The sequence below is a fragment of the Heterodontus francisci genome, chromosome 19, assembly GCF_036365525.1.
Source record: "Heterodontus francisci isolate sHetFra1 chromosome 19, sHetFra1.hap1, whole genome shotgun sequence".
NCBI lineage: Eukaryota > Metazoa > Chordata > Chondrichthyes > Heterodontiformes > Heterodontidae > Heterodontus > Heterodontus francisci.
The window spans coordinates 90,188,985-90,215,950 of NC_090389.1; the positions used below are offsets into that span (position 1 = coordinate 90,188,985).

General features: G+C 48.2%; 2 protein-coding genes across 4 annotated transcripts in view; one reads left to right on the top strand and one right to left on the bottom strand.

Annotated features, from left to right (window-relative positions):
• Positions 1–26,966, bottom strand: part of LOC137380298 (cytosolic 10-formyltetrahydrofolate dehydrogenase-like) — a 292,525-nt gene that overhangs the window by 146,298 nt on the left and 119,261 nt on the right. The gene's annotated exons all lie outside the window — the stretch shown is intronic.
• Positions 1–26,966, top strand: part of lamb2l (laminin, beta 2-like) — a 321,168-nt gene that overhangs the window by 50,098 nt on the left and 244,104 nt on the right. For all 3 annotated transcript variants that reach the window (XM_068052201.1, XM_068052200.1, XM_068052202.1), the window contains exon 3: positions 9,302–9,471. In XM_068052201.1, the coding sequence (XP_067908302.1) occupies positions 9,302–9,471 (170 nt within the window). The remainder of the gene's footprint in view (positions 1–9,301; positions 9,472–26,966) is intronic.

Genomic DNA, 26,966 nt, shown 5'->3' on the forward strand with positions numbered 1-26,966 from the left:
AGCTGGATTAACATCAGTAGAGATACAATCAGTAACACAGGTCGCTGGGGGGAGAGGGGTTACTGAGTGACAGTGTGAGGGAACTGGATTAACATCAGTAGAGACACAATCAGTAACACAGGGCACTGGGGGTAGAGGGGTTACTGAGTGACATTGTGAGGGAGCTGGATTAACTTCAGTAGAGACACAGTCATTGACACAGGTTGCTGGGAGGAGAGGGGTAACTGAGTGACATTGTGAGGGAGCTGGATTAACATCAGTAGAGACACAATCAGTAACACAGGTCGCTGGGGGTAGAGGGGTTACTGAGTGACATTGTGAGGGAGCTGGATTAACATCATTAGAGACACAGTCATTGACACAGTTTGCTGGGAGGAGAGGGGTTACTGAGTGACATTGTGAGGGAGCTGGATTAACATCAGTAGAGACACAGTCATTGACACAGGTCGCTGGGGGGAGAGGGGTTACTGAGTGACAGTGTGAGGGAGCTGGATTAATATCAGTAGAGACACAATCAGTAACACAGGTCGCTGGGAGGAGAGGGGTTATTGAGTGACATTGTGAGGGAGCTGGATTAACATCAGTAGAGACACAATTAGTAACACACGTCGCTGGGGGAGAGGGGTTACTGAGTGACATTGTGAGGGAGCTGGATTAACATCAGTAGAGACACAATCAGTAACACAGGTCGCTGGGGGGAGAGGGGTTACTGAGTGACATTGTGAGGGAGCTGGATTAACATCAGTAGAGACAGTCATTGACACAGGTTGCTGGGAGGAGAGGGGTTACCGAGTGACATTGTGAGGGAGCTGGATTAACATCAGTAGAGACACAGTCATTGACACAGGTTGCTGGGAGGAGAGGGGTTACTGAGTGACAGTGTGAGGGAGCTGGATTAACATCAGTAGAGACACAATCAGTAACACAGGTCGCTGGGAGGAGAGGGGTTACTGAGTGACAGTGTGAGGGAGCTGGATTAACATCTGTAGAGATACAGTCATTGACACAGGTCGCTGGGGGGAGAGGGGTTACTGAGTGACATTGTGAGGGAGCTGGATTACCATCTGTAGAGATACAGTCATTGACACAGGTCGCTGGGGGGAGAGGGGTTACTGAGTGACAATGTGAGGGAGCTGGATTAACATCAGTAGAGACACAGTCATTGACACAGGTTGCTGGGAGGAGAGGGGTTACTGAGTGACATTGTGAGGGAGCTGGATTAACATCAGTAGAGATACAGTCAGTAACACAGGTCGCTGGGGGAGAGGGGTTACTGAGTGACAGTGTGAAGGAGCTTGATTAACATCAGTAGAGACACAATCAGTAACACAAGTCGCTGGGGGGAGAGGGGTTACTGAGTGACATTGTGAGGGAGCTGGATTAACATCAGTAGAGAAACAGTCAGTAACACAGGTCGCTGGGGGGAGAGGGGTTACTGAGTGACATTGTGAGGGAGCTGGATTAACATCAGTAGAGATACAGTCAGTAACACAGGTCGCTGGGGGGAGAGGGGTTACTGAGTGACATTGTGAGGGAGCTGGATTAGCATCAGTAGAGATACAGTCATTGACACAGGTCGCTGGGGGGAGAGGGGTTACTGAGTGACAGTGTGAGGGAGCTGGATTAATATCAGTAGAGACACAATCAGTAACACAGGTCGCTGGGAGGAGAGGGGTTACTGAGTGACATTGTGAGGGAGCTGGATTAACATCAGTAGAGATACAATCAGTAACACAGGTCGCTGGGGGGAGAGGGGTTACTGAGTGACAGTGTGAGGGAACTGGATTAACATCAGTAGAGACACAATCAGTAACACAGGGCACTGGGGGTAGAGGGGTTACTGAGTGACATTGTGAGGGAGCTGGATTAACTTCAGTAGAGACACAGTCATTGACACAGGTTGCTGGGAGGAGAGGGGTTACTGAGTGACAGTGTGAGGGAGCTGGATTAACATCAGTAGAGACACAATCAGTAACACAGGTCGCTGGGGGGAGAGGGGTTACTGAGTGACATTGTGAGGGAGCTGGATTAACATCATTAGAGACACAGTCATTGACACAGTTTGCTGGGAGGAGAGGGGTTACTGAGTGACATTGTGAGGGAGCTGGATTAACATCAGTAGAGACACAATCAGTAACACAGGTCGCTGGGGGGAGAGGGGTTACTGAGTGACAGTGTGAGGGAGCTGGATTAATATCTGTAGAGATACAGTCATTGACACAGGTCGCTGGGGGGAGAGGGGTTACTGAGTGACAGTGTGAGGGAGCTGGATTAACATCAGTAGAGACACACTCAGTAACACAGGTTGCTGGGAGGAGAGGGGTTACTGAGTGACAGTGTGAGGGAGCTGGATTAACATCAGTAGAGACACAATCAGTAATACAAGTCGCTGGGGGGAGAGGGGTTACTGAGTGACATTGTGAGGGAGCTGGATTAACATCGGTAGAGACACAATCAGTAACACAAGTCGCTGGGGGGAGAGGGGTTACTGAGTGACATTGTGAGGGAGCTGGATTAACATCAGTAGAGACACAGTCATTGACACAGGTTGCTGGGAGGAGAGGGGTTACTGAGTGACATTGTGAGGGAGCTGGATTAACATCAGTAGAGAAACAGTCAGTAACACAGGTCACTGGGGGGAGAGGGGTTACTGAGTGACAGTGTGAGGGAGCTGGATTAACATCAGTAGAGACACAGTCATTGACCCAGGTCACTGGGGGGAGAGGGGTTACTGAGTGACAGTGTGAGGGAGCTGGATTAACATCAGTAGAGACACAGTCATTGACACAGGTCACTGCGGGGAGAGGGGTTACTGAGTGACAGTGTGAGGGAGCTAGATTAACATCAGTAGAGACACAGTCATTGACACAGGTCACTGGGGGGAGAGGGGTTACTGAGTGACATTGTGAGGGAGCTGGATTAACATCAGCAGGAACATAGGAACATATGAACAGGAGTAGGTCATTCAGCCCATCGAGCCTGCCCCACCATTCAATACGATCATGGCTGATCATCCACTTCAATGCCTTCCTACACTATCCCCATATCCCCTGATGTCAATGGTATTTAGAAATCTGTCAATCTCTGCTTTAAGCATACTCAATGACTGAGCTTCTACAGCCCTCTGGGGCAGAGAATTCCAAAGATTCACAACCTTTTGAGTAAATAAATTTCTCCTCATCTCTGTCCTAAGTGGCTTCCCCCTTATTTTGAAATTGTGTTCCCTGGTTCTCGATTCCCCAACCAGGGGAAACATCTTACCTGTATCTACCCTGTCTATCCCTTTAAGTATTTTGTAGGTTTCAATGAGATCACCTCTCATTCTTCGAAACTCTAGAGAATACAGGCCCAGTTTCCCCAATCTCTCTGCATCGGACAGTCCCACCATCCAGGGAACAAGTCTGGTGAACCTTCGTTGCACTCCCTCTATGGCAATACTATCCTTCCTATGGTAAGGGGACCAAAACTGCACACAGTACTGCAGGTGGGGTCTAACTAAGATTCTATACAATTGAAGCAAGACTTCACTACTCCTGTACTCAAATCCTCTTGTGATAAAGGCTAACATACCATTAGCCTTCCTAATTGCTTGCTGCATCTGCATGTTAGCTTTCAGTGTCTTATTGACAAGGACACCCAGGTCCCTACAACCTCACATTTTTCCACATTATATTCCATCTGCCAAGTTCTTGCCCACTCACTAAGTCTGTCCAAATCCCCTTGAAGCCACTTTGCATCTTTCTCACAACATACATTCACACCTAGTTTTGTGTCATCCGTGAACTTGGAAATATTACATTTGGTCCCCACATCCAGATCATTGATATGTATTGTGAACAGCTGGGGCCTAAACACTGATTCCTGTGGTACCCCACTAGTCACAACCTGCCAACGCGAGAATGACCCGTTTATTCATAGACCATAGAACATAGAACAGTACAGCACAGTACAGGCCCTTCGGCCCACAATGTTATGCCGAACCTTTAACCTACTCTAGGATCAAACTACCTATATACCCTTCATTCTACTATCATCCATGTACCTATCCAAGAGTCGCTTAAATGTCCCTAATGTATCTGCTTCTACTACCACCGCTGGCAGTGCATTCCACGCACCCACCACTCTCTGTGTAAAGAACCTACCTCTGACATCTCCCCGAAACCTTCCTCCAATCACCTTAAAATTATGCCCCCTGGTGATAGCCCTTTCCACCCTGGGAAAAAGTCTCTGGCTATCCACTCTATCTGTGCCTCTCATCATCTTGTACCCCTCTATCAAGTCACCTCTCATCCTTCTTCGCTCCAATGAGAAAAGCCCTAGCTCCCTCAACCTTTCTTCGTAAGACATGCCCTCCAGTCCAGGCAGCATCCTGGTAAATATCCTCTGCACCCTCTCTAAAGCTTCCACATCCTTCCTATAATGAGGCGACCAGAACTGAACACAATATTCCAAGTGTGGTCTAACCAGGGCTTTATAGAGCTGCAGCATAACCTCGCGGCTCTTAAACTCAATCCCCCTGTTAATGAAAGCCAACACCCCATACGCTTTCTTAACAACCCTATCAACTTGGATGGCAACTTTGAGCGATCTATGGACATGGACCCCAAGATCCCTCTGTTCCTCCACACTACCAAAAATCCTGTCTTTAAGCCTGTATTCCGCATTCAAATTCGAGCTTCCAAAATGAATCACTTCACACTTTTCCAGGTTGAACTCCATCTGCCACTTCTCAGCCCAGCTCTGCATCCTGTCAATGTCCCGTTGCAACCTACAACAGCCTTCCACACTATCCACAACTCCAGCAACCTTCGTGTCATCGGCAAACTTGCTAACCCAGCCTTCCACTTCCTCATCCAAGTCATTTATAAAAATCACAAAGAGCAGAGGTCCCAGAACAGATCCCTGCGGAACACCACTGGTCACCGAGCTCCAGGCTGAATACTTTCCATCTACTACCACCCTCTCTCTTCTATGGGCCAGCCAATTCTGTATCCAGACAGCCAACTTTCCCTGTATCTCATGCCTCCTTACTTTCTGAATGAGCCTACCATGGGGAACCTTATCAAACGCCTTGCTAAAATCCATATACACCACATCCACTGCTCTTCCTTCATCAACGTGTTTTGTCACATCTTCAAAGAATTCAATAAGGCTTGTAAGGCATGACCTGCCCCTCACAAAGCCATGCTGACTGTCTCTAATCAAACTATGCTTTTCCAAATAATCATAAATCCTGTCTCTCAGAATCCTCTCCAATAATTTGCCCACTACCGACGTAAGACTGACTGGTCTATAATTCCCAGGGTTATCCCTATTCCCTTTCTTGAACAAGGGAACAACATTTGCCACCCTCCAATCATCTGGTACTACTCCAGTGGACAGTGAGGACGCAAAGATCATCGCCAAAGGCGCGGCAGTCTCTTCCCTCGCTTCCCGTAATATCCTTGGGTATTTCCCGTCTGGCCCCAGGGACTTATCTGTCCTCATATCATTCAAAATTTCCAGCACATCCTCCCTCTTAACCTCAACCTGTTCGAGCATATCAGCCTGTTCCACGCTGTCCTCACAAACGACCAGGTCCTTCTCACTAGTGAATACTGAAGCAAAGTATTCATTTAGGACCTCTCCTACCTCCTCCGACTCCAGGCACAAGTTCCCTCCACTATCCCTGATCGGCCCGACCCTCACTCTGGCCATCCTCTTGTTCCTCACATAAGTGTAGAATGCCTTGGGATTTTCCTTAATCCTATCCGCCAAGACTTTTTCATGTCCCCTTCTGGCTCTACTAAGTCCATTCTTCAGTTCCTTCCTGGCTACCTTGTAACCCTCTAGAGCCCTGTCTGATCTTTGCTTCCTCACTCTCTGTTTTCTGCCTGTTAACCAATCCTTAATCCATGCCAGTATATTACCTCCTATCCCATGTGCTTTATTTTGCTAACCAACCTCCTGTGGGGGACTTTGTCAAAAGCCTTCAGAAAATCCAAGTATGCCATTGGCCCCCTTTATCAATTCTGTTTGGAACATCCTCAAATAATCAAACATGATTTCCCATTCATAAATCCATGTTGACTATGCCCAATCAGATCATTATTATCCAAGTGTCCATTTATCACATCCTTTAGAATAGATTTTAACATTTTCCCAATGACTGATGTAAGGCTAACAGGTCTGTAATTCCCTATTTTCTCTCTCCTTCCCTTCTTAAATAGTGGGGTGACATTTGCAACCTTCCAATCTGCAGGAACTGCTCCAGAATCTATAGAATTTTGGAAGATGATCACCAATGCATCCACTATCTCCATAGTGACCTCTTTCAACACTCTGGGATGTAGAATATCAGGTCCTGGGCACTTATCAACCTTCAGCCCCATTAATTTCTCCAATACAACCTTCTTCCGAATACTAATTTCCTTCAAATCCTCATTACCCCTAGTCCCTTGTTCTCCAATTCTGGGAGATTTCTTGTTTCTTCCTCAGTGAAGACAGACAAAAGTAATCATTTAGCTTCTCTACCATTTTTCTATTCCCCATTATAAATTCTCCTGACTCTGTCTGTAATGGACCCACATTTCTCTTAGCAAACATTTCCTTGTTACGTACCATAGAAGCTTTTACAGTCTGTTTATATATTTTTTGCTAGCTAACATTCATATTCTATTCTCCCTTTCTTTATCAGTTTCTGTATTCTAAAATCCTCCCAATCCTCAGGTTTACTACTATTTCTGGCAACTTTACAGGCCTTTTCTTTTAATCTTATACAATGTGTAACTTCCTTTGTTATCCACGTTTGACTGCCTTTACTTTTGGGTTTTTTGTACCTTGAAGGCATGTATAGTTGCAGTAAACTACGTAATATTTCTTTAAAGACTATCCATTACCTATGTACTGTCATACCTTTTAATGTATTTTCCCAATCCGCCTCAGCCAATTTTCCCCTCATACTTTCATAATTTCCTTTGTTCAAATTTAACACCCTGGCTTCAGATTGAACTACCTCACTTTCAAACATAATGTAAAATTCTATCATATTATGGTCACTCATTCCTAATGGATCTTTTACAACAAGATTATTAATTAGCCCTTTCTCATTACATAATATTAGATCTAAAATATCCTGTTCTCCGGTCAGTTCCTCAACATACTGCTCTAGAAATCCATCCCGAACACATTCCAGAAACTCATCCTCCACAGCATTAGTGGAGTAGAGATACAGTCAGTAATACAGGGCGCTGGGGGGAGAGGGGAGAGGGGTTACTGAGTGACAGCATGAGGGAGCTGGATTAACATCAGTAGAGATACAGTCAGTAATACAGGGCGCTGGGGAGAGAGGGGAAAGGGGTTACTGAGTGACTGTGTGAGGGAGCTGGATTAACATCAGTAGAGATACAGTCAGTAACACAGGGCACTGGGGGGAGAGGGGTTACTGAGTGACAGTGTGAGGGAGCTGGATTAACATCAGTAGAGATACAGTCAGTAACACAGGGCACTGGGGGGAGAGGGGTTACTGAGTGACAGTGTGAGGGAGCTGGATTAACATCAGTAGAGATACAGTCAGTAACACAGGGCACTGGGGGAGAGGGGTTACTGAGTGACAGCGTGAGGGAGCTGGATTAACATCAGTAGAGATACAGTCAGTAATACAGGTTGCTGGGAGGAGAGGGGTTACTGAGTGACAGTGTGAGGGAGCTGGATTAACATCAGTCGAGATACAGTCAGTAACACAGGGCACTGGGGGGAGAGGGGTTACTCAGTGACAGTGTGAGGGAGCTGGATTAACATCAGTAGAGATACAGTCAGTAACACAGGGCACTGGGGGGAGAGGGGTTACTGAGTGACAGTGTGAGGGAGCTGGATTAACATCAGTAGAGATACAGTCAGTAACACAGGGCACTGGGGGAGAGGGGTTACTGAGTGACAGCGTGAGGGAGCTGGATTAACATCAGTAGAGATACAGTCAGTAATACAGGGCGCTGGGGAGAGAGGGGAGAGGGGTTACTGAGTGACTGTGTGAGGGAGCTGGATTAACATCAGTAGAGATACAGTCAGTAACGCAGGGCACTGGGGGGAGAGGGGTTACTGAGTGACAGTGTGAGGGAGCTGGATTAACATCAGTAGAGATACAGTCAGTAACACAGGGCACTGGGGGGAGAGGGGTTACTGAGTGACAGTGTGAGGGAGCTGGATTAACATCAGTAGAGATACAGTCAGTAACACAGGGCACTGGGGGGAGAGGGGTTACTGAGTGACAGTGTGAGGGAGCTGGATTAACATCAGTAGAATTACAGTCAGTAACACAGGGCACTGGGGGAGAGGGGTTACTGAGTGACAGCGTGAGGGAGCTGAATTAACATCAGTCGAGATACAGTCAGTAACACAGGGCACTGGGGGGAGAGGGGTTACTGAGTGACAGTGTGAGGGAGCTGGATTAACATCAGTAGAGATACAGTCAGTAACACAGGGCACTGGGGGGAGAGGGCTTACTGAGTGACAGCGTGAGGGAGCTGGATTAACATCAGTAGAGATACAGCCAGTAACACAGGAGGTGAATGTGATGAGAAACTAAAGTTATGAGATGAGGTTTGAAATACTGACAGTGTTTGCATTGGAGGGGAGAAGATCTAATAGAGGTTTTTTAAATTATAAAAGGTTTTTAGTGGAGTGAAATAGGGAAAGACTGTTTCCTCTGGTTGGGAAGTCAGTAATGAGTTGTTGTCAATTTAAATTATCAGAGCATGAGAATATTAGGTGAAATTTCCTTCCAGAAAGGGTTATCAGAGTTGGGAGGGTGTGGTTGAAACAAAGACTATTGCATCATTTAAGGGAAAAATAGATAAATACTTGATTCAGAAAATCATGCAGGATTAGTGAGAGAGAGCGAGAGAGAGTGGGATGGTTGGATTAGTTTTAGATTGTTCTGGTAAAGAATTGACATGGAAATGATGGGAAGAATGGCCTCCTTGGTTCTGTGGTTGTAGATTGTAGGGGGAAGGGGAGACTGAGGAAGTTGAGGAGTTTCCAGGGAAAGAATGAGGTGAGGAGTATCAAGAGGGATGGGGCAAAGACAGGAAAATGGAGTTGAGGTGCAGATCAGCCATGACCAAATTAAATCCTGGAACAGGCTCGAGGGGCTGAATGACCTCCTGTTCTTCTTATATTCCTAGGAAGCTATGGGAAAGCAACTGTTGCCTAAACAATATGTATCTCGGAGCCATCTTGTTAATGTCTGTCACTGACCAGCTATACATCACCAACCCTTCTCCCTCAACAACTCTCTGAATCTTCCCCCTTTTCTTTCCTGCAGCAGTCAGCAGCTTTGCTCAGGAACTCCCATCCTTGCCTCATGGATGTACAGAAGGAAGCTGTTACCCAGCAACCGGTAACCTCCTGATCGGGCGAGCTCACAATCTAACAGCCACCTCCACCTGCGGGGCGGAGGGGCCTAGTGACTATTGCATCGTTAGCCACCTGCAGGTAAGTGTGTGAGACGGGAAAACTTAGACTCGGATAGGAATAGCCAACCCTCCAGTATTGGCCTGAGGTCCCGAGGAATTGATGATTAATCTCCAGGACACCGCTGGGAGTAAAAAAAACGGCAGATCAATTATAGGACGGGTTCATTAAAAACAATTGCATGTTTATTCGGACAATTTTTTTGTTGATAAAAGATGGAAAAATGCTGTTTGACCGGTCGGAAAGGTTCACATGAAGAAATCTCCAGAAATACATCCAACCAGAATCGGCAACATTACTCCCCTTTGGGGAACAAAATATTAATCACCAACAGGATAACTTTTATATTTTTGTAGCCAGTTATTAAACATCCCTTTTTTTTAGGGTTGCCTATTACTGTTGGAAGTATTCATCGAATGAACTGGCACAGAAGGAGGCCATTCGGTCCATCATGCCTGTGCCAGGAAGTTCTCATCTCATGACCTCCTACCTCCAATTGCCCCACCCCCAAGCTCCTGCCATTGGTGAATTGGCATGTCTATCCTTGCAGCGCCCGTCCTCCCACGGCCAATAGGAAAGTAAACAGACCCTTTGTTACTTGATTGGATGATTTTTGACCCTCAATCCAACAACCATTTCGCCCCTTTTCCAATATCTATAACTAATTAACAAAAATGTTCAAAGAAAGAAAGACACATTGTTATAATGCCCACATGAAATTTCTCTCAGCATTTTGCTTGCAGCAGTTGTACAGCAGTGTCCTGGAGATTCAGCTTTCAACCCTGGAGATTCCAGGTCAATCCTGGAGGGTTGGCAACTCCTGCTGTTGATAGGATTTAGAGATTTTCTCACGATGTTAACATGATGTCTCTACAATCTGATCATTGAATGCTCGGAGGTTTGATCGCCTGAGTTCTTCAATGTATTTCTTGTGTTGTGATGGTAACGTGTGAAACTACCAACAATATGGATGAGAAATCAGCCTTTGAAATGGAGTTGGGAAGTCTGAGGGACCTAGAAATTGGATCACACAGCGAACATGTTTTTGCCTGCATAACAGGGGCTGAAGAGCCCAAACAGCCTTACTTTATAACTTCTCCAGTGTTTTTATATCAAATGAATGAAAATGGAAAATATGCACAATTTTCCTTAACAGCCCCTGTGATTTTTCTCCTGGGTTTTCACTCACAGCAATGGCTTGGAGATTAATCTTTAATTCCCAGAGACTCCAGGACAATCCTGATGGGTTGGCAACTCCACTCGGTTCCCTCCTTTCTCCCTGTGCTTTCAGCTGCTTTTTGTGTCCCTTCAACAATTGGAGGACACGGATATCTCGGAGGGTTGTAGGACTGGAACAGGTTACAGAGATAGGGACAGGCGAGGCCATTGAGAGATTTGAAAGGATGAAATACTACAATCAAGGTTTTGCTTAACCAGGAGCCAATGTAGGTCAGCGAGCACAGGGGCGATGGGTGAAAGGATTCAGTGTGAGTTAGGATACGAGCCACTGACTTTGGGTGGCCTCAAGTTTATGCAGGGTGTAAGGTGGGACACTGGCCATAAGAGTGCTGGAATAGTTAAGTCTAGAGATACCAAATGGGTGAGGGTTTCCGCAGTGGATGAGCTGCAGCAGGTGCAGAAACAGGCAATGTTTTGCAGGTGGATGTAGACGGTCTTAGTGATAGAGAGGATATGGGATGAGAAGCACATCTCGAGGTCTGAGACGAGGGCTGTTGCGCACAGCTGTCTGTTCACTGCCCTATGTTAATTAACAAAGGAGAATTCACCAATGATGGTCCAGTCTGGGAGGGGATGATGATCAGAGAGGCTCAGCTCAGGGGCTTGGCAATCTGTTAACTACTGACCCCAGCTCCTGGGTTGTATTAAGTGAACTCATGGGCTTGTCCATTCATCAACTCACCAAACTAATCATCCAATAATCAAAAATGTCATCTCTGTGAATCTTGTTATTTATGAAAGGATTAGGTGCTGTGAATCCAGGGATGTGAGGATCACTCTGGGTGGATCTGTTAAGATGAGCTGAATGACTTTTCATTGTGAAATCTCTCTCCTCTCCCCATTTCTATTCCCCGTTTGTTCTCCCCTCCTCCATTTCCATATTGAATTCTTACTCTGTCTCTCTCTCTGCCTGTCTCTCTCTTTCTACAGCTGTCAGTCTTTCTCTCTCTGTCTCTCTGCCTCTTACTCTATCTCTCACTAGCTATCTCTGATTCTCTCTCCATTTGTCTCTATCTCTCTGTTTCTCCCTATCTATCTTTCTCTGGCTCTATCTATCAATCTCTTTCTATTTGAACTCACTATTGAAGTAGATTCTACAAATTGGGAGAGAAGGTGGGGTGGTGGTAATGTCACTGGACTGGTAATCCAGAGGCCAGGCTATTGCCTACAGACCTCCAGCAATGTAGTTGACTCTTACGTGCCCTCTGAAATGGCAAGCAAGCCACTCAATTGTACAAAACCGCTACTTAAAAGTCAAAAAGGAATAAGACTGGATGGAACACCTGGCATCAACCTAGGCACTGGAAACAACAACGGCAAACCCAGCCCTGTCAACCCTGCAAAGTCCTCCTTACTAACATCTGGGGGCTTGTGCCAAAATTGGGAGAGCTGTCCCACAATGTAATACTCGCAGAAACGTACCTTATATCCAAAGTCCCAGACTCCTCCAACACTGTTCCTAGGGATGTCCTGTCCCACCAGCAGGACAGACCCACCAGAGGTGACACCACAGTAAAGCCTGGCTCGGGTATAAAACTAAAACTCAACCCAGGACCTACCCGACAACAGCCAACCCGAACCCGACCCGGGCCTGAGTCCTTTAATTTTTTTAAATGCCCGACCTGACCCAAACCCGAATGCTGGACACAGAATACAGACCTGACCCAAACCCGACACATGTAGTCGGCTTTGGTCAGGTTCGGGTCGGGTGGCCAGGCTTTAGCTCATGGTCCCACTCCCCATTACTGACCCCCTGGGTGTGAGACACTGACAGTACCTGCAGTGCCTTTTCCAGCCGGAGACGGGAAAGAAGCTGCTGCTGCTCAGCTGGAGCCGCGGGGAAAGGATGTTGAAAGGCGGGACCTGGGGAATGGGGCGCAGCTTGTATCTGGGCCCATGGTGTGGGGAGGGGGTCTCGGTCTGAGGTAAAGCCTGGCTCCGGTATAAAATGAAAACCCGACCCAGGCCCAACCTGACCACAGCCAACCTGAATCCCACCCGAGCCCGAGCCCTATAATTTTTCTAAATACCCGACCCATACGGAACCCAACAGATGTGATCGGGTTTGGCGGAGTTCGGGTCGGGTAGCTGGGCTTTAAGGCACAGTGGTGTACAGTCGGGAGGGAGTTGCCCTGACTGTCCTCAATATTGACTCTGGACCCGATGAAGTCTCATGGCGTCAGGTCAAACATCAGCAAGGAAACCTCCTGCTGATTACCACCTACCGCCCGCCCTCAACTGATGAATAATTACTCCTCCATGTTGAACACCACTTGGAAGAAGCACTAAGGGTGGCAAGGATGCAGAATGTACTCTGGGTGGGAGACTTCAATGTCCATCACCAAGAGTGGCTCAATCGTACCACGACTGACCGAGCTGGCTGAGTCCTGAAGGGCATATCTGCCAGACTGGCCCTGCGGTAGGTGGTGAGGGAACCAACAAGAGGGAAAAATCCACTTGACCTCGTCCTCACCAATCTACCTGTTGCAGATGCATTTATCCATGACAGTATTGGTAGGAGTGACCACCGTATAGTCCTTGTGGAAATGAGGTCCTGTCTTCACACTGAGGATACCCTCCATTGTACTGTGTGGCACTACCACCGTGCTAAATGGGATAGATTCAGAACAGATCTGGCAGCTCAAAACTGGGCATCCATGAGGCGCTGCTTTTTGTGTACAGGACATACCTGGGCAATTTTCCACATTGTCGGGTAGATGCCAGGCTTGTAGCTGTACTGGAACAGCTCGGCTAGGGGCACGGCAAGTTCTAGAGCACAGGTTTTCAGTACTATTGCCGGAATATTGTCAGGGCCCATAGCCTTTGCAGTATCCAGTGCCTTCAGTCGTTTCTTGATATAACGCAGAGTGAATCAAATTGGTTGAAGACTGGCATCTGTGATGTTGGGGACTTCAGGAGGAGGCCGAGATGGATCATCCACTCGGCACTTCTGGCTGAAGATTGTTGCAAATGCTTCAGCCTTATCTTTTGCACTGATGTGCTGGGCTCCCCCATCATTGAGGATGGGGATATTTGTGGAGCCACCGCCTCCAGTTAGTAGTTTAATTGTCCACCACTATTCACAACTGGGTGTGGCTGGACTGCAGAGCTTAGATCTGATCCGTTGGTTATGGGATCGCTTAGCTCTGTCTATCACATGCTGCTTACACAGTTTGGCACGCAGATAGTCCTGTGTTGTAGCTTCACCGCGTTGATACTTCATTTTGAGGTATGCCTGGTGCTGCTCCTGGCATGCCTTCCTCCACTCTTCATTGAACCAGGGTTGGTCTCCTGGCTTAATGGTAATGGTGGAGTGGGAGATATGCCGGGCCATGAGGTTACAGATTGTGGTTGAGCACAATTCTGCTACTGCTGATGGCCCACAGCACCTCATGGATGCCTAGTTTTGCATTGCTAGATCTGTTCGAAATCTATCCCATTTAGCACGGTGGTAGTGCCACACAACACGAAGGAGGGTATCCTCAATGTGAAGGCAGGACTTCGTCTCCACAAGGACTGTGCGGTGGTCACTCCTACCAATACTGTCATGGACAGATGCATCTGCGGCAGGCAGATTGGTGAGGACGAGGTCAAGTATATTTTTCCCTCTTGTTGGTTCCCCCACCACCTGTCGCTGACCCAGTCTAGCAGCTGTGTCCTTTAGGCCTCGGCCAGCTCGGTCAGTAGTGGTGCTACCGAGCCACTCTTGGTGATGGACATTGAAGTCCCCCACCCAGAGTACATTCTGCACCCTTGCCACCCTCAGAGCTTCCTCCAAGTGCTGTTCAACATGGAGGAGTACTGACTCATCAGCTGAGGGGGGGAGCTGTGAGTGGTAATCAGCAGGAGGGTTCCTTGCCCATGTTTGACCTGATGCCATGAGACTTCATGGGGTCCAGAGTCGATGCTGAGGACACCCAGGGAAACTCCCTCTCGACTATATACCTCTGTGCGGGCACCTCTGCTAGGTCTGTCCTGCCGGTGGGACAGGACATATCCGGGGATGGTGATGGCAGTGTCTGGGACATTGTCTGTCAGGTATGATTCCGTGAGTATGACTATGTCAGGCTGTTGCTTGACTAGTCTGTGGGACAGCTCTCCCAACTTTTGCACAAGCCCCCAGATGTTAGTAAGGAGGACTTTGCAGGGTCGACAGGGCTGGGTTTGCCGTTGTTTCCGGTGCCTAGGTCGATGCCGGGTGGTCCGTCCAGTTTCACTCCTTACTGACTTCATAATGGTGAGGTACAATTGAGTGGCATGCTTGGCCATTTCAGAGGGCAATGTCAACCACATGGCTGTGGGTCAGGAGTCACATATCGGCCAGACCAGGTAAGGACGGCAGATGTGCTTCCCTAAAGGACATTAGTGAACCAGATGGGTTTTTACAATGATCAACAATGGTTTCATTAGAGTAACTTTTAATACCAGATTTATTTTATAACTGAATTCAAATTCCACCTTCTGCCGTGGTGGGATTCAAACCCATGTCCCTAGAACAATACCCTGGGTCTCTGGGTTACTAGTCCAGTGACAATATCACTTTGCCACCGCCTCCTGATCATCAGCAAATTGATAGTAGGTGTCATCGACAGTGCTATCAAGTGCCACTAGAACAGCAACAACCAGCTCAGTTTGGGTTCTGCCAGGGTCACTTGGCTCCAGACCACATGCAAACATGGACAAAAGAGTTGAACTCAAGAGACGAGGTGAGAGTGACTGCCCTTGACATCAAGGCAGCATTTGACTGAGTATGGCATCAAGCAGCCCTAGCAAAACTGAAGTCAATGGGAATCAGAGGGAAGTCTCCCCACTGGTTGGAGTCATACCTAACACAAAGGAAGATGGTTGTGTTTGTTGGAGGTCAATCATCTCAGTCCCAGGACATCACTGCAGGAGTTCCTCAGGGTAGTGTCCTAGGCCCAACCATCTTCAGCTGATTCATCAATGACCTTCCTTCAATCATGATGTCAGAAGTGAGGACGTTTGCTGATGATTTTACGATGTTCAGCACCATTCGCAACTCCTCAGATACTGAAGCAGTCTGTGTAGAAATGCAGCAAGACCTGGACAATATCCAGGCTTGGGCTGATAAGTGGCAAGTAACATTCACGCCACACAAGTGCCAGGCAATAACCATCTCCAACAAGAGAGAATCTAACCACCTCCTTTTGACATTCAATGGCATTACCATCGCTGAATCCCCCACATTCAACATCCTGCGGGTTACCATTGACCAGAAACTGAAGTGGACCTGCCACATAAATACCGTGGCTACAAGAGCAGGTCAGAGACTGAGGATTCTGCGGTGAGTAACTCACCTCCTGACTCCCCAAAGCCTGTCCACCATGTACAAGGCACAAGTCAGGAGTGTGATGGAATACACTCCACTTGCCTGGATGGATGCAGCTTCAACAACACTCAAGAAGCTCAACACCATCCAGGACAAAGCAGCCCAGTTGATTGGCACCCCATCCACCACCTTAAACATTCACTATCTCCACTACCACCGTACAGTGGCAACAGTGTGTACCAGCTACAAGATACACTGCAGCACCTCACCAAGGCTCCTTTGATAGCACCTTCCAAACCCCATGACCTCTACCAGCTAGAAGGACAAGGGCAGCAGACATGTTGGAACACCACCACCTGCAAGTTCCCCTCCAAGCCACACCCCATCCTGACTTGGAACTATATCGCTGTTGCTGGGTCAAAATCCTGGAACTCTGTCCCTAACAGCACTGTGGGTGTACCCGCACCACATGGACTGCAGCGGTTCAAGAACGTAGCTCACTACCACCTTCTCAAGGATAATTAGGGATGGTCCATAAATGCTGGCTGAACCAGTGATGCCCACATCCCATGAAAGAATGTAAAAATAATATTAAAATGTAAGGGGAGTGAGCAGGAGGGGGAATTCGACTGGCTGGCTCATGTAGAATAAAACACCAGCACTGATAGACTGAGTGATCTGTATCTGCGCAAGAATATTCAATGCTTTTCTCCCTATCTCCCCTTCTCTGTTTGAACATTTGCTTTTTCAGAAATCTGTCTATTTTAATCCATTTGAACACTCGCTGTCTGTCTGTCTCTCTTTAAACTACCTGTCTCTCTCACTGCACTTTCATCCTCATCATCTCTTTTTCTCTTAACTTGAACGTGAGCTCTGATTTCTTGTAATGAATTATCTGTACAGAGAAAACAGGTTAAAAAGATAAGATCAAAGTGCGTGTGTAGACACCTTAATATGGATCCCAACAATGCAACCCTCTGACTCAGTAAATGAGGAACCGTCCTTATCAGCAAACAGCAGCTGTAACCGTGCCGACAGCCCCTGGAGATGCCATGCGATAGGGAGATGTGTGTGTTTATTTTGTCTAACTCAGCGTTGATAAAATAAATATAAATTAGGAATGAAAAGGAAAGCTGGCAGTCTATGAATTGATCATGTACTTGGGCAGAAGGTGATGGGATTGAGCACAAAATAGCCACCTCCAGCCAGCCTCGATACGGCACAGGATGCAGTTATTGGGGGGACTGAGAGACCCCTCTCACTGCAGAGTTCAAACCCCACAACAGATCAAGGTACAGCATAATTCAAGAAGCTGCACTCTTGAGAATTACTTTCTTTTGATAAAATTCAGCCTGCTATTGAACATAGTTAAGGAAGTTTTTTTTATTCACTTATGGGATGTGGGCATCGCTGGCCAGGCCAACATTTATTGACCATCCCTAATTGCCCTTGAGGAGGTGGTGGTGAACTGCCTTCTTGACCCACTGCAGTCCATGTGGGGTAGGTACACCCAAAGTGCTGTTAGGAAGGGAGTTCCAGGATTTTGACCCAGCGACAGTGAAGGAACGGCGATATAGTTCCAAGTCAGGATGGTGTGTGACTTGGAGGGAAACCTGCAGGTGGTGATGTTCCCAAGTGTCTGCTGCCCTTGTCCTTCTAGTGGTAGAGGTCGCGGGTTTGGAAGGTGCTGTCGAAGGAGCCTTGGTGCGTTGCTGCAGTGCATCTTGTAGATGGTACACACTGCTGCCACTGTGCTTCGGTGGTGGAGGGAATGAATGTTTGTAGATGGGGTGCCAATCAAGTCGGCTGCTTTGTCCTGGATGGTGTCGAGCTTCTTGAGTGTTGTTGGAGCTGCACCCATCCAGGCAAGTGGAGAGTATTCCATCACACTCCTGATTTGTGCCTTGTAGATGGTGGACAGGCTTTAGGGAGTCAGGAGGTGAGTTACTCGATGCAGGATTCCTAGCCTCTAACCTGCTCTTGTAGCCACAGTATTTATATGGCTACTCCAGTTCAGTTTCTGGTCAATGGTAATCCCCAGGATGTTGATAGTGGGGGATTCAGCGGTCATAATGCCATTGAATGTCAAGGGGAGATGATTAGATTCTCTCTTGTTGGAGATGGTCATTGCCTGGTATTTGTGTGGCATGAATGTTACTTGCCACTTATCAGCCAAGTCTGGATATTGTCCAGGTCTTGCTGCATTTCTACATGGACTGCTTCAGTATCTGAGGACATTGTGCAATCATCAGCGAACATCCCCACTTCTGACCTTATGATTGAAGGAAGGTCATTGATGAAACAACTGAAGATGGTTGGGCCCAGGACACTACCCTGAGGAACTCCTGCAGTGATGTCCTGGAGCTCAGATGATTGACCTCCAACAACCACAACCATCTTCCTTTGTGTTAGGTATGACTCCATCCAGCAGAGAGTTTTTCCCCTGATTCCCATTACTTCAGTTTTGCTAGGGTTCCTTGATCCCATACTTGGTCAAATGCTGCCTTGATGTCAAGGACAGTCACTCTCACCTCACCTCACCTCACCTCAGTCTCAATGATAAAGAAAGATAAGGAAAGACGTCCACCTTCCTCAACCTCAGGACATTCCAAAATGCTTTAAAGCCAATGAAGTGCTTTCAAGGTGCAATCACTGTTGTAATGTAGACAACATGGCAGCCAATTTCATAGAACCCTACAATGGTTGCAACACAGAAGGAGGCCATTCGGCTCATCGCATCTGTGCTAGCTCTCTGCAAGAACAACTCACCTCGTCCCACTCCCCTGCCCTTTCCCTGTAGCCCTGCAAATATTTCCTCTTCAGGTAATTATCCAATTCTCTTTTGAAAGCCACGATTGAATCTGCCTCCACCGCACTCTCAGACAGTGCATTCCTGATCCTAAATACTCGTTGCATAAAAAGGTTTTTCCTCAGGTCGAGTTTGGTTCTTCTGCCAATCACCTCAAATCGGTGTCCTCTGGCTCTGGACCCTTCTGCCAATGGGAACAGTTTCTCTCTATCTAATCTGTCCAGACCCCTCATGATTTTGAACACCTCTATCAAATCGTCTCTCAACCTTCGCTTTGAAAAGCCCCAGCTTCACCAATCTATCCAAAAAGATGAAGTTGCTCATACCTAGAACCAGTAGGAACATAAGAAGTAGGAGCAGGAGTAGGCAATTCGGCCCCTCGAGCCTGCTCCGCTATTCAATTCGATCATGGCTGATCTAATTGTGGCCTTAACTCCACTTTTCTGCCTGCCCCCTATAATCCTCAACTCCCTTGTAGGTAAAAATCTGTCTCACTCAGCCTTGAATATATTCAATGACCCAGCCTCCACTGCTCTGAGGAAGAGAATTCCAAAGATTAACATCCTCTGAGAGAAATTCCTCCTCATTCCCATCTTAAAAGTGAGACCACTTATTTTGAAACTGTGAATCTTTTCTGCACCCTCTCTAATGCCTTCACATCCTTCCTAAAGTGTGGTTCCCAGAATTGGACACAATACTCCAGTTGAGGACGAACCAATGTTTTATAAAGGTTCATCATAACTTCCTTGTTTTTGTACTCTTTGCCTCTATTTGTAAAGCTCAGGATCCCGTATGCTTTATTATCCACTTTCTCAACCTGTCCTACCACCTTCAATGATTTGTGCACACATACACCCAGGTCCCTCTGCTCCTGCACCCCCTTTAGAATTGTACTCTTTATTTTATATTGTCTCTCCTCATTCTTCCTACAAAAATGTATCACTTCACACTTGTCTGCATTAAATTTCATCTGTCACTTGTCCACCCATATCACCAGCCTAAGTCCTCTTTAATACTATCACTATCCTCCTCACAGATCACAATACTTGCAAGTTTTGTATCGTCTGCAAATATGAAATTGTGCTCTGTACAACCAAGTATAGGTCATTAATATATATCAAGAAACGCAGTGGTCCTAATCCTGATGCCTGATGAACCCCACCATATACCTTCCTCCTGTCTGAAAAACAAGTGTTCACCGCTACTCACTGTTTCCTGTCACTCAGCCCACTTCATATCCATGCTGCCACTATCCCTTTTATTCCATGGGCTTTAACTTTGCTGACAAGCCTGTTATGTGGCTCTTTATAAAATGTTTTTGGAAGTCCATGTACACCACATCAACCACAGTACCCTTATCAACCCTCTGTTACCTCATCAAAAAACTCAATCAAGTCAGTTAAACACAATTTGCCTTTAAAAAATCCATGCTGGCTTTCTTTAATTAATCCACGTTTGTTCAAGTGATTGTTAATTTTGTCTTGAATTATCGTTTCTAAGTTTGCGTGCAGTATGATCTCACAAACAGCAATGAAATAAATGACCACTGAATCTGTTTTTATTGATGTCGGTTGAGGAATTAAAAATTAGCCCGGATATTGGAGCAAACTCCCCTGCTCTTCTCCCAGCACTGGCAATGGGGCCTTACACGTTCACCTGAGAGGGCAGACGGGACCTTCTCCAACACTTCAGGAAATATGTCAAGGCCTTGGAGAAGGTGCAGAGGAGATTCACCAAAATGGAACCAGAGATGAGGGACTTCGGTTATGCGGAGAGACTGAAGCTGGGACTGTTCTCAGAGCAGAGAAGTTTAAGAGGAAATTCGATAGAGGTGTTCATAATCAAGAAGGGTTTTGCCAGAAGAAATCAGAAAAATCTGTTTCCAGTGGTAAGCGGGTCAGTAACCAGAGGACTCAGATTTAGAAGGGCACCAGGTGTGGTCTGCAGGACTTTGTGAGTGAGCAAGGAAAGCAAGGACACTGCGAGAGTAATTGTACCTCTCGATGACACACTGACTCTGGGAATGGTGCTGAAATAGCTCAGGATCAATCTGACAGAGATGCTGAAAGTCTTAGTAAATACAGCATTCAACATGGCCAAACAACACAGAGCTGGAATCAACAAAACCAGTCATATCATGAATAGTTGAGATAAAGAGCATAGATACATTTAAGGAAAAGCTAGATAACCAGCCAGAGAACTTGAGAGAGAAAGGAAGAGAAGGATATTTGAATAGAGAGAGATGATGTAGGGTGAGAGGACACTTGAATGGAGCATAAACACTGGTATAGACTAGTTGGACTAAATGGCCAATTTCTGTGCTGTTAATGCGATGTAAACAGGTACAGTACCAGTCAGAGGAGGCTGGGTCGGTTCAGTTCACAAAAATACTGTCGAACATAAAACCAAATTGCTTTGTAAAATAGATCACAACTTTCAATTTTGAGACAGGAACCAAAATGGTCGCATTAGCTTTTATAGATTAGACCTCCGGGAACAAGCAAATAAAGAGGTTAAGGGGAGATGAGGTTTTGCCAGAGTCAGTTTAACTCCCACAGCCAAATGTAATTAAGAGATGTTGCTGAGGCAGAGTGATGGCAAAGTGTGGGAGGTGAGAAATCCTTAAACTTGCTCTCCGCTGTTAACTGTGTCCTTGCTTTGTAGAATTTTTGCATTTCTGTAGAAGCTGCTTGTACTTTTTCATTTATTGCTCCTGTTTGTTCAATGATATTTGATCTTTATGACTTGATTTTTTAAAAATACATATGCGAACTGTACCTCAGTGAGAGTCAGTGCGTGTGGAACTGTATCCCAGTGAGAGTTAGTGTGTGTGGAACTGTACCTCAGTGAGAGTCAGTGCGTGTGGAACTGTATCCCAGTGAGAGTCAGTGTGTGTAGAACTGTATCCCAGTGAGAGTCAGTGCGTGTGGAACTGTATCCCAGTGAGAGTCAGTGTGTGTGGAACTGTATCCCAGTGAGAGTCAGTGCGTGTGGAACTGTATCCCAGTGAGAGCTAGAGTGTGTGGAACTGTACCCCAGTGAGAGTCAGTGTGTGGAACTGTATCCCAGTGAGAGTCAGTGCGTGTGGAACTGTATCCCAGTGAGAGCTAGAGTGTGTGGAACTGTACCCCAGTGAGAGTCAGTGTGTGTGGAACTGTATCCCAGTGAGAGTCAGTGTGTGTGGAACTGTATCCCAGTGAGAGTCAGTGTGTGTGGAACTGTACCCCAGTGAGAGTCAGTGTGTGTGGAACTGTATCCCAGTGAGAGTCAGTGTGTGTGGAACTGTACCCCAGTGAGAGCTAGAGTGTGTGGAACTGTACCCCAGTGAGAGTCAGTGTGTGTGGAACTGTACCCCAGTGAGAGTCAGTGCGTGTGGAACTGGACCCCAGTGAGAGTCAGTGCGTGTGGAACTGGACCGCAGTGAGAGTCAGTGCGTGTGGAACTGGACCCCAGTGAGAGTCAGTGCGTGTGGAACTGGACCCCAGTGAGAGTCAGTGCGTGTGGAACTGGACCCCAGTGAGAGTCAGTGCGTGTGGAACTGGACCGCAGTGAGAGTCAGTGCGTGTGGAACTGGACCCCAGTGAGAGTCAGTGCGTGTGGAACTGGACCCCAGTGAGAGTCAGTGCGTGTGGAACTGGACCCCAGTGAGAGTCAGTGCGTGTGGAACTGGACCCCAGTGAGAGTCAGTGCGTGTGGAACTGGACCGCAGTGAGAGTCAGTGCGTGTGGAACTGGACCGCAGTGAGAGTCAGTGCGTGTGGAACTGGACCCCAGTGAGAGTCAGTGCGTGTGGAACTGGACCCCAGTGAGAGTCAGTGCGTGTGGAACTGGACCCCAGTGAGAGTCAGTGCGTGTGGAACTGGACCGCAGTGAGAGTCAGTGCGTGTGGAACTGGACCGCAGTGAGAGTCAGTGCGTGTGGAACTGGACCCCAGTGAGAGTCAGTGCATGTGGAACTGGACCCCAGTGAGAGTCAGTGCATGTGGAACTGGACCACAGTGAGAGTCAGTGCGTGTGGAACTGTACCCCAGTGAGAGTCAGTGTGTGTGGAACTGGACCCCAGTGAGAGTCAGTGTGTGTGGAACTGGACCCCAGTGAGAGTCAGTGTGTGTGGAACTGTACCCAGTGAGAGCCAGAGTGTGTGGAACTGTACCCCAGTGAGAGTCAGTGTGTGTGGAACTGTACCCGAGTGAGAGTCAGTGTGTGTGAAACTGTCCCCCAGTGAGAGTCAGTGTGTGTGAAACTGTACCCCTGTGAGTTAGTGTGTGTGGAACTGTCCCCCAGTGAGAGTCAGTGTGTGTGGAACTGTACCCCTGTGAGAGAGTCTGTCTGGGACTGTACCCCAGTGAGAGTCAGTGTGTGTGGAACTGTACCCCAGTGAGTTAGTGTGTGTGGAACTGTCCCCCAGTGAGAGTCAGTGTGTGTGGAACTGTACCCCTGTGAGAGAGTCTGTCTGGGACTGTACCCCAGTGAGAGTCAGTGTGTGTGGAACTGCACCCAAGTGAGTTAGTGTGTGTGGAACTGTACCCCAGTGAGAGTCAGTGTGTGTGCAACTGTATCCCAGTGAGAGTCAGTGTGTGTGACACTGTATCCGAGTGACAGTCAGTGCCTGTGGAGCTGTATCCCAGTTAGCGTCAGTGTGTGTGGAACTGTATCCCAGTGAGAGTCAGTGTGTGTGGAACCGTACCCCAGTGAGAGTCAGTGTGTGTGGAACTGTATCCCAGTGAGAGTCAGTGTGTGTGTAACCGCACCCCAGTGAGAGTCAGTGTGTGTGGATCTGTACCCCACTGAGAGTCAGTGTGTGTGGAACTGTTGCCCAGTGAGAGCCAGAGTGTGTGGAACTGTACCCCAGTGAGAGACAGTGTGTGTGGGTCTCTACCCCAGTGAGAGTCAGTGCGTGTGGAACTGTTCCCCAGTGAGAGTCATTGTGTGTGAAACTGTCGCGCAGTGAGAGTCAGTGTGTGTGGAACTGTACCCCAGTGAGAGAGTCTGTCTGGGACTGTACCCCAGTGAGAGTCAGTGTGTGTGGAACTGTACCCCAGTGAGAGAGTCTGTCTGGGACTGTATCCCAGTGAGAGTCAGTGTGTGTTGAACTGTACCCCAGTGAGAGTTAGTGTGTATGGAACTGTACCCGAGTGAGAGTCAGAGTGTGTGGTACCCCAGTGACAGTCAGTGCCTGTGGAGCTGTATCCCAGTGAGCGTCAGTGTGTGTGGAACTGTACCCGAGTGAGAGTTAGTGTGTGTGGAACTGTATCCCAGTGAGAGTCAGTGTGTGTGGCACTGTACCCCAGTGAGAGTCAGTGTGTGTGGAACTGTTCCCCAGTGAGAGTCAGTGTGTGTGGAACTGTACCCCAGTGAGAGTCAGTGTGTGTGGAACTGTTCCCCAGTGAGAGTCAGTGTGTATGGAACTGTACCCCAGTGAGAGTCAGTGTGTGTGGACCCGTACCCCAGTGAGAGTCAGTGTGTGTGGAACTGTACCCCAGTGAGAGTCAGTGTGTGTGGGACCCCAGTGACAGTCAGTGCTTGTGGAGCTGTATCCCAGTGAGCGTCAGTGTGTGTGGAACTGTACCCGAGTGAGAGTTAGTGTGTGTGGAACTGTATCCCAGTGAGAGTCAGTGTGTGTGGCACTGTACCCCAGTGAGAGTCAGTGTGTGTGGAACTGTTCCCCAGTGAGAGTCAGTGTGTGTGACACTGTATCCCAGTGACAGTCAGTGCCTGTGGAGCTGTACCCCAGTGAGCGTCAGTGTGTGTGGAACTGTACCCGAGTGAGAGTTAGTGTGTGTGGAACTGTACCCCAGTGAGAGTCAGTGTGTTTGGAACTGTATCCCAGTGAGAGTCAGTGTGTGTGGAACTGGACCCCAGTGAGAGTCAGTGTGTGTGGAACTGTACCCCAGTGAGAGTCAGTTTGTGCGGAACTGTATCCCAGTGAGAGTCAGTGCCTGTGGAACTGTACCCCAGTGAGAGTCAGTGTGTCTGGAACTGTAACCCAGTGAGAGTCAGTGTGTGTGGAACTGTATCCCAGTGAGAGTCAGTGTGTGTGGTTCTCTACCCCAGTGAGAGTCAGTGCATGTGGAACTGTTCCCCAGTGAGAGTCAGTGTGTGTGAAACTGTCCCCCAGTGAGAGTCAGTGTGTGTGGAACTGTACCCCAGTGAGAGTCAGTGTGTGTGGAACTGTACCCCAGTGAGAGTCAGTGTGTGTGGAACTGTACCCCAGTGAGAGAGTCTGTCTGGGACTGTATCCCAGTGAGAGTTAGTGTGTATGGAATTGTACCCGAGTGAGAGTCATTGTGTGTGGTACCCCAGTGACAGTCAGTGCCTGTGGAGCTGTATCCCAGTGAGCGTCAGTGTGTGTGGAACTGTACCCGAGTGAGAGTTAGTGTGTGTGGAACTGTATCCCAGTGAGAGTCAGTGTGTGTGGCACTGTACCCCAGTGAGAGTCAGTGTGTGTGGAACTGTTCCCCAGTGAGAGTCAGTGTGTGTGGAACTGTACCCCAGTGAGAGTCAGTGTCTGTGGGACTGTACCCCAGTGAGAGTCAGTGTGTGTGGAACTGTACCCCAGTGAGAGTCAGTGTGTGGACCCGTACCCCAGTGAGAGTCAGTGTGTGTGGACCCGTACCCCAGTGAGAGTCAGTGTGTGTGGAACTGTACCCCAGTGAGAGTCAGTGTGTGTGGGACCCCAGTGACAGTCAGTGCCTGTGGAACTGTATCCCAGTGAGCGTCAGTGTGTGTGGAACTGTTCCCGAGTGAGAGTTAGTGTGTGTGGAACTGTATCCCAGTGAGAGTCAGTGTGTGTGGCACTGTACCCCAGTGAGAGTCAGTGTGTGTGGAACTGTTCCCCAGTGAGAGTCAGTGTGTGTGGAACTGTTCCCCAGTGAGAGTCAGTGTGTGTGGAACTTTACCCCAGTGAGAGTCAGTGTGTGTGGACCCGTACCCCAGTGAGAGTCAGTGTGTGTGGAACTGTACCCCAGTGAGAGTCAGTGTGTGTGGAACTGTATCCCAGTGAGAGTCAGTGTGTGTGGAACTGTACCCCAGTGAGAGTCAGTGTGTGTGGAACTGTACCCCAGTGAGAGTCAGTGTGTGTGGAACTGTATCCCAGTGAGAGTCAGTGTGTGTGGAACTGGACCCCAGTGAGAGTCAGTGCGTGTGGAACTGGACCCCAGTGAGAGTCAGTGCGTGTGGAACTGGACCGCAGTGAGAGTCAGTGCGTGTGGAACTGGACCCCAGTGAGAGTCAGTGTGTGTGGAACTGTACCCCAGTGAGAGTCAGTGTGTGTGGAACTGTATCCCAGTGAGAGTCAGTGTGTGTGGAACTGGACCCCAGTGAGAGTCAGTGCGTGTGGAACTGGACCGCAGTGAGAGTCAGTGCGTGTGGAACTGGACCCCAGTGAGAGTCAGTGCGTGTGGAACTGGACCCCATTGAGAGTCAGTGCATGTGGAACTGGACCCCAGTGAGAGTCAGTGCATGTGGAACTGGACCCCAGTGAGAGTCAGTGCGTGTGGAACTGGACCCCAGTGAGAGTCAGTGTGTGTGGAACTGTACCCCAGTGAGAGTCAGTGTGTGTGGAACTGTACCCAGTGAGAGCCAGAGTGTGTGGAACTGTACCCCAGTGAGAGTCAGTGTGTGTGGAACTGTACCCGAGTGAGAGTCAGTGTGTGTGAAACTGTCCCCCAGTGAGAGTCAGTGTGTGTGGAACTGTACCCAGTGAGAGCCAGAGTGTGTGGAACTGTACCCCAGTGAGAGTCAGTGTGTGTGGAACTGTACCCCTGTGAGAGAATCTGTCTGGGACAGTACCCCAGTGAGAGTCAGTGTGTGTGGAACTGTATCCCAGTGAGAGTCAGTGTGTGTGGAACTGTATCCCAGTGAGAGTCAGTGTGTGTGGAACTGGACCCCAGTGAGAGTCAGTGCGTGTGGAACTGGACCGCAGTGAGAGTCAGTGCGTGTGGAACTGGACCCCAGTGAGAGTCAGTGCGTGTGGAACTGGACCCCATTGAGAGTCAGTGCATGTGGAACTGGACCCCAGTGAGAGTCAGTGCATGTGGAACTGGACCCCAGTGAGAGTCAGTGCGTGTGGAACTGGACCCCAGTGAGAGTCAGTGTGTGTGGAACTGTACCCCAGTGAGAGTCAGTGTGTGTGGAACTGTACCCAGTGAGAGCCAGAGTGTGTGGAACTGTACCCCAGT